General features: G+C 43.7%; 3 protein-coding genes across 6 annotated transcripts; all 3 read left to right on the forward strand.

Moving 5' to 3' along the window:
• The first annotated feature begins 239 nt into the window (after positions 1 to 239).
• Positions 240 to 3,537, forward strand: LOC116187659 (SWI/SNF complex component SNF12 homolog). 2 transcript variants are annotated; one of them, XM_031516525.1, is made up of 3 exons: positions 240 to 382; positions 617 to 2,411; positions 3,099 to 3,537. In XM_031516525.1, exons 2-3 carry the CDS (start codon positions 835 to 837, stop codon positions 3,166 to 3,168), a joined length of 1,647 nt encoding a protein of 548 aa, XP_031372385.1. In that variant the 5' UTR covers positions 240 to 382; positions 617 to 834; the 3' UTR covers positions 3,169 to 3,537. The 2 variants fall into 2 exon arrangements, with proteins under 2 accessions (XP_031372385.1, XP_031372386.1); XM_031516526.1 differs by lacking the exon at positions 240 to 382 and adding an exon at positions 485 to 523.
• A 621-nt stretch (positions 3,538 to 4,158) lies between these two features.
• Positions 4,159 to 6,723, forward strand: LOC116187661. Of its 3 annotated transcripts, none has more exons than XM_031516528.1 (6): positions 4,159 to 4,594; positions 4,926 to 5,096; positions 5,181 to 5,270; positions 5,406 to 5,537; positions 5,625 to 5,772; positions 6,372 to 6,723. In XM_031516528.1, the coding sequence occupies exons 1-5, from the start codon at positions 4,415 to 4,417 to the stop codon at positions 5,667 to 5,669; spliced, it is 618 nt and encodes a 205-aa protein (XP_031372388.1). In that variant the 5' UTR covers positions 4,159 to 4,414; the 3' UTR covers positions 5,670 to 5,772; positions 6,372 to 6,723. The 3 variants fall into 3 exon arrangements, with proteins under 3 accessions (XP_031372388.1, XP_031372389.1, XP_031372390.1); XM_031516529.1 differs by having other exon boundaries at positions 5,406 to 5,525; XM_031516530.1 differs by having other exon boundaries at positions 4,160 to 4,594; positions 5,406 to 5,522.
• A 2,508-nt stretch (positions 6,724 to 9,231) lies between these two features.
• Positions 9,232 to 11,810, forward strand: LOC116188096 (exocyst complex component EXO70B1). The gene has a single exon (XM_031517237.1). The coding sequence runs from the start codon at positions 9,603 to 9,605 to the stop codon at positions 11,559 to 11,561; it is 1,959 nt and encodes a 652-aa protein (XP_031373097.1). The 5' UTR covers positions 9,232 to 9,602; the 3' UTR covers positions 11,562 to 11,810.
• The last annotated feature ends 371 nt before the right edge of the window (positions 11,811 to 12,181 follow it).

The following is a 12,181-nucleotide window of genomic DNA, read 5'->3' on the forward strand; positions in this document are numbered from 1 at the left end:
TTCCAAATGGATTGTTAAAGATATACTTCTTCGAACTAAGTTCGCTCGTTCACAAATATAAACGAAGAACTTTGTAATACACACAAGCCAAAAGAAAAAAGAAAAAAGGGCAAAAAGAAGTACTGGGCCGGGCCTGATTGGGCCGCTTAGTAAATTTTGCTGTATGGACCCAGGTCCAAAATCGCGGCCCAGCCCGGTTACAGCGACGTTACGAGTAATATGCTGATTTAAGCTGGGGTAGTTATGTACTTTCGCAATAAGACAGGAAGCAAACGCTCATCAATCGGGGACGACACTGACAGGAGGAACCCGGCGAGGCTCCATTGCTGATCTTCGGAACGACGAAGCAAGCTCAGCTCCAGCTGAGAGGGGGAGCTTCCAGGTATATGCCCCCGTGCGCTTCTTGGATTCGTCTTCTTTTCCTGCTATTTTGGATGCTGGTATTGCCGTTTTATCTCGCTTCTTCTGCATTGTGATGCTGTAGGACAGTGAATTTCTGTATGTCTAGGTTTAGCTCACCGAGGTGACTGCTGCTCCGAACTTTGGTTGCCTTTTTTCCTCCGCTTGCTTTTCTGTCTGATTCTCATCTTCTTCGGTGAATTTTGGCTATTTTCAGTGTTGTCGCTTTGTTTATGGATTCATTGGAGTATTAAGCGTCGAAGGAAGAGACGGTATATATATCACACAATACGGACGTCAAAGCAGCTGTGTTTTTCTAAATATATATCCTAGGGAGGGATTCTTGAAGTGGTGTGCGTGCCTAGGGTTTTCCTTCGGTTGGGCGTTTGATGGATTGTTAATTCTCAGCCTGGAAGATACTGGAGAGGTAGAGACATGTCGATGAATAACAATGACCCGATGAGAAATGTGTTAGGGGGACCATCACCTTTCGGGAATGCCGGGGCAACGCAACCGCAGCCGATGTTCCAAAACCATAACCAATACCATCTCCTCTCCCAGTCACAATCTCACGCACGTGGTGGTGGGCCTCAATTTCCCGGTCACTTTCAGCTGTCCGAGCCCCAATCTCAGCTGCTCGTCTCTCAGTCCCAGTTCGCCCAGGCACATACTCATTCTCCGGCTGCTAACATTAGATTCCAATCCCCTTCCCATTTTCAGAACCCCAATCCTAGTACCTTTGGTTTTAGTAATTCCAATGTTTCCTCACCATCGGTTCCTACGCCAGGCACAGGGAGTAGCGCTAAGCGGGCTAACCAGAAACCACCATCGCGGCCTGCAGCATCATCCAACCCTAGCAATGTCTCACCGTTGAAAACCCTGGAGCTTACTCCTGCAGCATCCAGGAAGAAGCGAAAGCTCCCTGAGAGGCAAATACCAGATAAGGTGGCCTCGCTGCTCCCGGAATCTGCCCTTTACACTCAGTTGCTTGAATTTGAGGAAAGAGTAGATGCTATCTTGGCGAGAAAGAAGATTGAAATTCAAGATGCGGTCAAGAATCCTCCCCGTGTTCAAAAGACCCTTCGGATCTATGTTTTCAACACATTTGCAAACCAGACTGGAGTAACTGCAGAAAAGAAGGATGCCGAGCCCCCTTCTTGGTCTTTGAAGATAATCGGCAGGATACTTGAGGATGGAAAAGATCCTATGGTGGGTGGAATGATGCAGAAACCAAGTACGCCGCAACACGGATTTTCCTCTTTCTTCAAGAAAATAACTATCTACTTGGATCAGAATCTTTATCCGGATAATCACGTAATTTTGTGGGAGAGCAGCCGGGCGCCTGCTCTTCACGAGGGTTTTGAGGTTAGAAGAAGAGGGGATAAGGAATTCTCTGCAATTATAAGATTAGAAATGAATTATGTGCCTGAAAGGTTTAAGCTTTCACCTGCCCTGTCAGAAGTCCTAGAACTAGAAGTAGATACTCGGCCGAGGATTCTGGCAGCGATATGGTTCTACATAAAGGCCAAGAAGCTGCAGAGCCCTAGTGACCCATCCTTTTTTATTTGCAATCCTCCTCTGCAGAAATTATTTGGGGTAGAGAAGATGAAGTTTGCCATGGTCCCAGAAATGATATCTCAATTTTTGGCCCCTATACAGCCTATTCATCTGGAGCATACCATCAAGCTTTCAGGAAATTCTCCAGCTGGAACTACTTGTTATGATGTGCTAGTTGATGCACCTCTTCCATTAGGTAGGGAAATGTCTGCATATTTGGCAAACACTGAAAGGCACAAGGAAATAGATGCTTGTGACGAACTGATCTCTTCGTCCATCAAGAAAATCCAGGAGCACCGTAGGAGACGTGCTTTCTTTCTTGGGTTCAGTCAGTCACCAGCAGAGTTCATCAATGCGATGATTGCTTCTCAGAGTAGGGATTTGAAGCTGGCTGCAGGAGATGCTAATCATAATGCAGACAAAGAACAGCGATCTGAATTCTATGATCAACCCTGGTAAGTTTCTGTTCAATAATTCCTCTGCGTCTGTGTGTTTTTCTTTTTACCTTAGATATGCATGTAGGGCAGATAATATATACATATATTTATATTTTTGGGTCTCAAGTGTGTTGTTTGATGACTGATTTTGTTTCAGGCAATGACTTTTTTTCTTTTTTGTATTGCGAGCTTATATGGGTCATCTTTCACTGATTTGGTCATTCCACAGACACCGGTTCTTTCCATGGCAAATCTGCTTGACTTAACAGGGATTGCCAATGCAAAATTTGCTTATTGATTGGCACCAAATTGTTCAAGACAAGATTCTCATGTTGATTTTCTCTTTTGAATGATTATTATATCTCATGTTGGATTTCTCTGTTTGAGTTGGATTTTTTTCCCCCTTTTTAATGGCAGCATTGAGTCTACTCATTCTGTGTTTCCTCCACATAGAAGTAATTCTGTGTAAGCTCAACATCTATGAAGAAGTAAAAAGCGTATTAAAGCTTGGACATGATGAGATGATTATAATGTGAACCTAGCACAGGGAAAAAAACAAAATTTAGTTGACTTAAAGTTTGCACTCATTTAGAGAAGCTCTTGCAGGCCTCATGAGATGAGTTAGTAGTTGTAGCTTGCAGAAACATATTATCTGTCATGACGAGTCCTTATAATGCTCACCATATCTTCTGGCAAAAATCACAGGGTGGAAGACGCCGTCATCCGTTACCTGAATCGCAAGTCTGCTGGGAATGAGGGTCCAGGAGGGAGCTGAGGGTGATTTTCAAAGGCATTTGGGGGGAGTCATATCATCATCAGCACCATACATTGTTTATACCTCTAATTTGTGGTTGGTAGGTTCAGGTCATTGAACGGGGCAGGTCTTGGAGAAGGCTTCAGTTTTTTATGCTTTATTAGTTTTGACAGACGGGACAGGACAGGTTGTTAGCTGATAGAGGTTTCAGCTGAAGGGGATTTTATTCGTGCGATGACATCTTATGATGGGCTAACAGGCTGAGAATGTGGAATGCTAGTGTAGTCGGTCTTCAATATTCTTTATTTATTGAATTTTTTTGATGGGCCAAAACCAAAAGATTATTGTCTATGCAATATATTGATAGCGAATCCTTGTTCTGCTCTGCTCTGACCTCTTCGTCAGTTGAGAAAGAGTTGAAAGGGGATATATTCTGCCTGCTTGATTCTATCGTGTTTCTATTTAATATATATATATATATAAGCTGACTATGGGACGGGACACAAAGATCGGCACGTTGAGCGCAGTGGGCTGTCCCAAACTCTTCACAAGAAGTAGAAGGGAGTTAAGAAAGACAATAGAGGGTTGGGCTGCCAGGGCTGGTCCGGATCACAGCCGGGCTTTCGTGAGTCCCGACATTTCTACTCTGTGCTTGCTAAAACGTAGCGAAACTGATCAGTGGACTGAATGAATGATCGTGAGGTGATAGGATTTTAGTTTCTATGTTGCACGTGCGGATGTAGCCTTTGGTGAGAGTCACCATAACTGTATCATCAGTGGACTGAATGAGTGATCGTGAGGTGACCGGATTTTAGTTTCTATATTAGTCACCATAACCAATTGTATGTATCATGATGGCACGGTATCTCGCCAGAAAATCGGCCAGCTTTTTTGACAGTAGCCCATAGGAGGTTCGGTGCGGGCCAATATTATTCTGGGCTCTGAAGCCCACCGGGCTAATTAATGAAGTAGCTGAATGTAAACATATATGATTTCAAGCTACAGCTTCTTCGTTTCGTTTCTGCAAAAAATCCGCGGGGTTGGGTGGAGGGCTGCGTGTCCTCAACTCATCCAACGAACTGCTCAGATTTCAGCCGATCACGAGGGCAGTAGCCAGGCCAGTGGAGAGAAAAGGGGAAGACGACGAGTCAGTTCTGGTTCTGCCACTCACTTTGCTTCCTTCCTTCCAAGTTCCACCTCGCTGTCGCTGCTAGTAAGTAATCTAGTCGGAGCTCTACATTCTATATTCTGATTCTAATGCTACAAAATGGAGCAACAAGGTACGCTGTGGGATCATCTGCCGCTGCTGGTGAGGGCCAATTCCAAGGACTCCGTGGAGTGCATTCTCCAGACCCTGTGGCGAACTCGACGGACCGGTCTCCTTGCTGCTGACAGGACTATGATCTGCAACATGCTTCAGCTCGAAAATGACTCCGATCTCGATCCTGTCTGTAATCTCCTCTCTCTTCTTTCCCTCCTCTCCCTGCCATCCCATGCTTCCTTTCTCTCAATTAATTAATTATCGGCTGCCTCGCCTGCCCCCATATCAACAATCGATTATCTCACTCGCTCCGGAGATACTCTTCTCTAGTGTCTCGAGAGATCTGTTTTTCGCTCCTCGACTTGTTCGATTTCAGGCAAAACCCGGTGTTCCAGCTGAGCTGAGCTCTACATTTCAATTTTGAGCGTTCACCACTGAATCCTCAGTAAATATATAAAGGGCATGTTGAATATCGCTCCTCGGTGTAGTTGACGTTGCATGTTTAATTTATGTGTAGCTTTTGGTTTGTCTCCGCATGCTGATTCGACGCTGTGTCTATGACAAAATCGACAAGGATGAAATTCAGAGGCTATTTCCCGATGAGGTTTTACCTGAAATACAACGATTGTTGTCGCTTTTGCTGCACAAGTTCCAAAGTGAATGGCGGGAAGATGTGCTCAAGGAGCAGGTCTGAAAATTTCCCCAAGTGCCCTTGTATGGGTCTGCATCCTTTATGCCAGCCATCTCTTGATGTGTTTCTTTATCAATTCAGGCGACTTTGCCTCAATTAAAGGCAATGACATGGAATATGGGCAGAAGCAATACAAACTCGTCAGAGCCTGTAGCTGTTATTAATTTGAAGGTCCTATCTATCTGTACAGGCCAAAAGTTCTCTTTTCATTTCTCTGATACTTGTATAATGTGATTAATCCGTGCTTTTAAGTTTTTGCAAACTTTTCGTGCTTGATTTCGATGTAAAGATATTGTGCATTCTCAGCTTCAAAATGAGGTCAAATTCCACTTTGGTGAAACCGAATTGACATTCCAAGTGTCCAAAGATACCTTGGAATCAACTCTACGGTCAATGTATTCCATCCGAGATCAGTTCTCTGAGGTGGTGTGTTTTAAAGTAATATGTGCAACTTCTGTTTTTGATCTTATATTTTTGACATGCTTATCGTTGCATTTTACCTCACAAGCTTCCTTCATCTATCAGGGGGAGCAATCAAACAGGCGTTTACCCCAGGAAAGTACCGTGTAGTTTTCTCAGAAGGACAAGGGGCCACCTTTCCCCGTATATTTTTGGGAGCACAGTACCAGTGCCTTCCTTTCTGTGCATGTTGACATCTCAAACCCTCTTGAAGGTTCTTCTCCCCTTTGTGATGCCATTCGTTTGATTTCTCCTCCTTTGTCACTCTCAAAGCAGAGCTGGTTCTGTTTTGTATAGTTTTAATTTCCTCAGTTGTGCTAATATTGTTGTAGTCACGGCCTCTTGAGTGTCCTAGAATACTTAATCTAGTAGCTGACAACTGATAGGTTGGTCATAGTTTGTAGTTACTATGAGATGGTGGATCCAAAGTCAGGATTTGGATATTTCTAGAAATGACAGGATAGTTCCTGCTGCAGAAGTGCAGAGTGCTCCCATTGATAGGTCCATTCTGTTGCTTTGTTGCGTTGATGAAATTTGAGTTCAAAGAGCTTTGCAGTGGAAGCTTGTTTTATCAACAGAATGACAGCACTTGTTTCATGTTTTTGCTTTACTTTCTCCAAGTCATCTTGTTGATTAACCTTTCATGAATGAACTCTGTATGATGATTCTGCTAGCAAATTCTGCGTTGCACCGTTCCTAATTTATCTGCATGTTATTAACCCAGATCCCATGATTCTGATTTCTTGTGATTTGAAAATCCCGTGATTCCGATTTCTTGCGATTTGGTTATAAATACCTTTCTCCATCTTGCAGGTGGGTGGACTGGGCCCTTTTCTGTATAACTCTTCAGTCTTTGTTGCATGAGACTACAGAAGCATACGGACGCAGTCTTAAGCTCTACTTAATACTGGGCGGTCAGAAAATTCTATTTTTAGTATGTATCTCTCTCATATTCTCCCTTGCTATCCTTGTTTTGGCAATGACTGAACTTTGCTTCTTGTCTTGGAGTGAATTGAGTCAATTGACTTCTGACAGACCAGCACTTAAAGAAAGTTAAAATGATTTGCCTTTAGGAACATGTTTAATTCTGAACTTTTTTCTGATCATCTAATTGATTTTTTGACATTACTGAGATTCAATGAATGTCATTCGCTGCTGTCTATAATTTCTGTGACCGAGTATGACCGGACGTCTTACCATTTTAATTTCAATCCATTGTACTGATTAATGACTGAGACCTGTATCGATCCTTTGTATGCTTTCCTAATCCTATAAGCGTTGAAAATGTGCAGCCTTTGAAATGGCGAATGGAATCGTGATGAGTATTGTGTGCAGTATATGTATTTTAAGGCTTTTTTAAATTTTTTAAAAAATAAATAAAATTCTTATCGGCTATATTACTGCAAGTGTAATTTGCATCTTTTTGATGTATAACTATAAGGTCCTCTAGTAACTTGTGCTACATCATCATATGTCTGGTTTGAACTGATGCCTGTTGTAAATATCGAAGTCGTGTAGAAGGTTGCAAGTGCTTTCTCTTCTATCCCGCCTCTTTAGTGTCGATTTTGTTCATGGACAAGACAGGCCTATTCTCAGTGGGGTAGACGAAAGTAAATGAAAGTATATTGACTGTTTCGTCTGTCTCAAGCTTTATATCGTCAATCAACTAATCATCATTGACTTGGACAAAACATTGAAACGGGAGGCCTGCTAGTTGGTGATCCAAAAACTTGACACTTGACCTGCTTGTCTGATTATTTTGCATTTGTCTTAACGCCGTGTCTGGTAAAAGTGAGCGTTAAAGAGACCGCGTTCCAGTCTTGTACCGCAAAATCCCTAATTATTTGCGTTTCGTGTTTCTGCACCAAAATATATGGCGTAGTCGAATTGGATTGCATGAATGAAGTGGACGGATGGTTGAGGGCGGGGTGATAGGTACTGTTTAATTAGTAGTTTAAAGCGGAGAATGGGAGGGGTCACACTTGGTAAAGCCCAATTGGGAGTGTGAAACCGAAGATTGAGAGGGTTGGCTGGTTGGGTGAAATGAACCATTTTTCTTTGACAAGTCTTCATTGCGGGATTCCCTGCGTTCGAGTGTGGCGGTTGGGCTATACAAGTCATTTGGATACTTTTCTTGGTCAATGAGTTTGATATTTTTGTCGCCCTTAATTTAATTAACCCCATCAAATTGATAATACGTCTTTCTTTCTTTTCTTTTTGTTATTAATACTAATGATATTATTATTATTATTATTATTTGATAATCAAGAGAAAAAATCACATTGTGTATGTATGAATGTATCTAAATTGGTTAACTTATTTCGTGGAATAGGAATGGTTGTGGGAAAAGAGAGAGATATTTCTTTTTTTTTGTATAGGTAAAATGATGGGTAGTAGTGACGGCAATATTATCGCCTCCCGCTACGTAATGTTCGGACTCTCGTGTTCAACCGCGAACATATCAGGCGAACTGAATAACCAGAGCGAATAATCAACGCATGCACAAGCGAATAATCAACGCATGCACTGGTCCCGGCAACATAAATATCGATGGCTTAGTATAGTTCCCAGAAATATGAGATGATTTCATGCTCAAGTCAAAGAGTTCACCCTAGCATATGTCTCTAGGGGGATTCGAACTCGAGATTTGGAGATTTTCAAATCACGTGGGAGTAAATTTGAAATCACTAGATCGTCGTTTCTGATTGTGAGTGAGATATTTCTCAATTTGCTAAAAAAAGAAGAAGAAGAGTTTTTGGACACAAAGCAAGGCTGAAGCACAGTAAGTAACCGAGTTTTACTAAGGGAGGGGAGGAGTGATCAAAGACAGGAGAATCGCCCAAAGACAAGGGAATTGCCCATGTCAAGGCCGCGTTTCGATTCGCACGCAGGAATGGATCATTTTCATGTCTGATGTGCCCTCCCCCCTCCACTCCTCCACTCCTCCACCCCACCCCTCGATTATCGCCGCCTTTTTTGCTCTAACGTCCTCCTCGTTAATCTCCCCAACAATCAGGTTTCATTGATTGATTGATTACTAAAAAAATAGTATTATTTATTTATGAGATTTCGGATTAATTGAAAAAAGAAAAAGAAAAGAAATTCTTTTGATGCAATGATTCGGACGTTGCAAAGGAAAAGTTGACCCTAAACTCCTCTGGTAGCAATAGGTCTCCCGTCTACGATGTACTTGGTCTTATTCGAAATATAATTTCATTCATGACCCTTCCAACACGAGGATATGGTCGTTCGCACGAGCTTCCTCTTTATTAATTTTATATAGGGCTGTATAACTTTTTTCATCTTACCATGAATATCGCCCGTAAATAACAAGATATATAAGTTTGGTACAAATCCGTTTCATTAAATCGACCCCCCCCCCCCCTACCATGTTGAAAATGTTGGGAGTACATATATAATTACTACTCTGGAGATATGTAACAAGGTATGTATAAAATAAAGAAGATCTTTTAGGGTTTTAGATTTTTCTTTTTCTTTTTTCGCTTAGAAAAAAAAATGAGGAAGATCTTATCTTATTGCTAAAAGAAATGATGTAATTAACGAACGAACGATCGACTAATTAATTAATTAATTATTACACAATTCAATTAGGGGAAATGGACCAGAGGATGTGATTGGAGGGAGGGAGAAAATAGTAAAATCAAAAGATCCTCTCTCTCTCTCTCTCTCTGTCTCTCTCGCCCCGCACGTTATTCCAATCGACTCTTCCCCCTCAGGGCCTTACCCTTCCCTTTGTCAGTATATTATTTATCAGTTCAGACTTCCAGCCGGCTCTCGCATCGCTTCTCTTCATTTTCTTCGACACACCATCCGCTTCTCTTCTCACTTTGATCCGACACACAAACTCTCATCGGCCGCAACCGGAGATATGTCCGCTGCACGATCGCCACAACCGTCGTCTTCCTCCTGAGAGACTCTGTGATCTGGAATCCGGAAGAAAGCTCTGAAGCACACTCTTGCGGCCGCTTCCAACGCTAGATCGTCAGGAAAAGCGCCGTCCCTTGATTTCTCCTCAGGACAAGCATGGCGGCCACCACCAAGAGTATCGATGGAGACGGCGGCGGCGGCGGCGGCGCCGACGATCGTGTCATGGCCGCCGCGCAGCAGATCCTCAAGAGCCTCAACGCTCCCAAGGAAGTCCGCGAGGACATGCTGCTGATACTCTCCAGCTTCGACAATCGCCTCTCCAAGATCACCGATCTAATCAACACCTCCTCGGCCGTCCAGGACCGCTTCGAATCCGCCGAGAAGGTCATCCTCCGCTGGGACGCCACCTCGAGCTCTCTCCCCTGGGAGGACTCCCCGGACGAGGCGGCCGAGTACCTGTCCGCCCTCGACGAGATTCTCCAGCTCTGGGAGAGCCTCTCCGTTCAGAACGATAAGGACTTGGTTGACCGAGCTGATACTGCCATCCAGCTCGCCATGACGCGTCTGGAGGACGAGTTCCGCCACATCCTTGTCCGCAACACAGTCCCCCTGGATGCTGACCGTCTCTACAGCTCGATCCAAAGGGTTTCGCTCTCTTTTGCTTCCCACGATGGGGAGATCAGCGAGGAGTTCGAGAGTTTTGGTGAGGTGGGCAATGGAACCGGCTCGTGCTTTCACGAGCGGGGAGGTAGTTTGGGCGGCGATGTGTCAGTGGATTTGATAAATCCCGATGCAGTGGCAGAATTGAGAGACATCGCAGAGAGGATGAATCGGTCTGGGTATGAGAAGGAGTGCAGCCAGGCATACAGTAGTGTCCGACGCGAAGCCTTGGACGAGTGTTTAGCGGTTCTTGGGGTTGAGAAGCTGAGTATAGAGGAAGTTCAGAAGATTGAATGGAGAGATTTGGATGAGAAGATGAAGAAGTGGGTGCAGGCCGTCAAAATCACGGTTAGGGTATTGCTGGCTTGTGAGAAGGGGCTCTGCGATCAGGTATTTATGGGATCCGATCACATAAAGGATATCTGCTTTAATGAGGCTGCAAAATGCTGTTTGTTGCAATTGTTGAATTTTGGGGAGGCAGTTTCGATTGGGGTTAGGTCACCGGAGAAGCTCTTTAGGATATTAGATATGTATGATGCCCTTAGGGATGCGTTGCCCGAGCTGCGGGCGATGGTCACCGATGATTTTTTGCTTCGGGAGGCCGAAGGTGTGTTACATACGCTTGGAGAGGCTGCAAGGGGAACATTCGCAGAGTTTGAGAATGCTGTGAAGCGCGAAACTTCTCGGAAACCTATGCTGTTTGGTGAGATTCATCCATTGACTCGTTATGTAATGAATTACCTGAAGCTCCTCGTGGTTTATAGCGAGACTCTGAACTCGCTTTTGGAGGGCGGTGAGGATGAGCTCGATAGTCTCAGAGATGATGCCGATAATGATAAACGACAACTAGAGTCCATGTCTCCACTGGCACGGCACTTGTTATCGCTGATATCGTCTTTGGAGTCAAACCTCGAGGAGAAATCGAGACTCTATGAGGATGTTGCAATGCAGTATGTCTTCCTGATGAATAATATCTTGTACATCGTGCAAAAAGTGAAAGACTCTGAGCTTCGGAGTCACTTGGGGGACACTTGGATTCGCAAGCACCGTTCCCAGGTGCGTCAATATGCCACGAGTTATCTGAGAGCTTCTTGGAGTAAGGCTTTGTCTTGTTTGAAGGATGAGGGCCTTGGTGGGAGTGCAAGCAATGCCTCGAGGGTGGCTTTGAAGGAGAGGTTTAAGAATTTCAATGCATGCTTTGAGGAAATTTATCGGGTCCAGACAGCCTGGAAGGTCCCTGATGAGCAGCTAAGAGATGAGCTTCGAATATCCATATCCGAGAGAGTGATCCCAGCATACCGTTCGTTTGTTGGTCGGTTCCGGAGTCAGCTCGAGAGCGGGAGAAACGTCGGGAAGTACATTAAGTACACGCCTGAGGATCTGGAGAATCACGTTCTGGATTTGTTCGAAGGGACACCTGGTGTCTTGCATCATTTAAGGAGAAAAAGTTCGTAGCATGTAACAGTGTGAGTACTGAGGCAGAGAGGGACCTGTGAAGCCATTCACATGTTGATGATATAAGTTAATGGAGATCGAAATTATATTTTTGGCGTTTTTAAACATCATAAACACAGGTTTTTGTTATGCTATTGTATGGTTTACAGGTATATGTATGGTGTACATGTATGAATTACGATATCTCGGCCATGTCATGGTCCATGTATATTAATTATATATGTTTTTACAGCCAGCTTTGGAGTGATATATCGTATCTATACTCATCCAATCTCTCATTAGAGTTCTGGTCTGGCCTCGTTTTTATCTTAAAGCGATTCGTATTTTTATTCCCTCATATTATCCTATTCATTCTATGCATTAGTCTATAATTTCTGCTCATCTTTTGCGGGAAGGGCCCAAGTAAGCGGGGCCAATGTCATAGTCTAAACTATACTGTCAGGAAATGCTGGTTTTTTTATTTTCTTTAGACCCTCTTGCGGTATATCTTAAGATGAACTTTGTATACCTCTTAACGTCCCTTCCCATGGAAGTTACTCTTTAGAAGGCATCTTCCCTACCAACTGGGCTGGATGTGTCAGACAGTTGTCCATCCGGGTACTTCGATGAATCTTTTTATT

The sequence above is a fragment of the Punica granatum genome, chromosome 8 (assembly GCF_007655135.1).
Source record: "Punica granatum isolate Tunisia-2019 chromosome 8, ASM765513v2, whole genome shotgun sequence".
NCBI lineage: Eukaryota > Viridiplantae > Streptophyta > Magnoliopsida > Myrtales > Lythraceae > Punica > Punica granatum.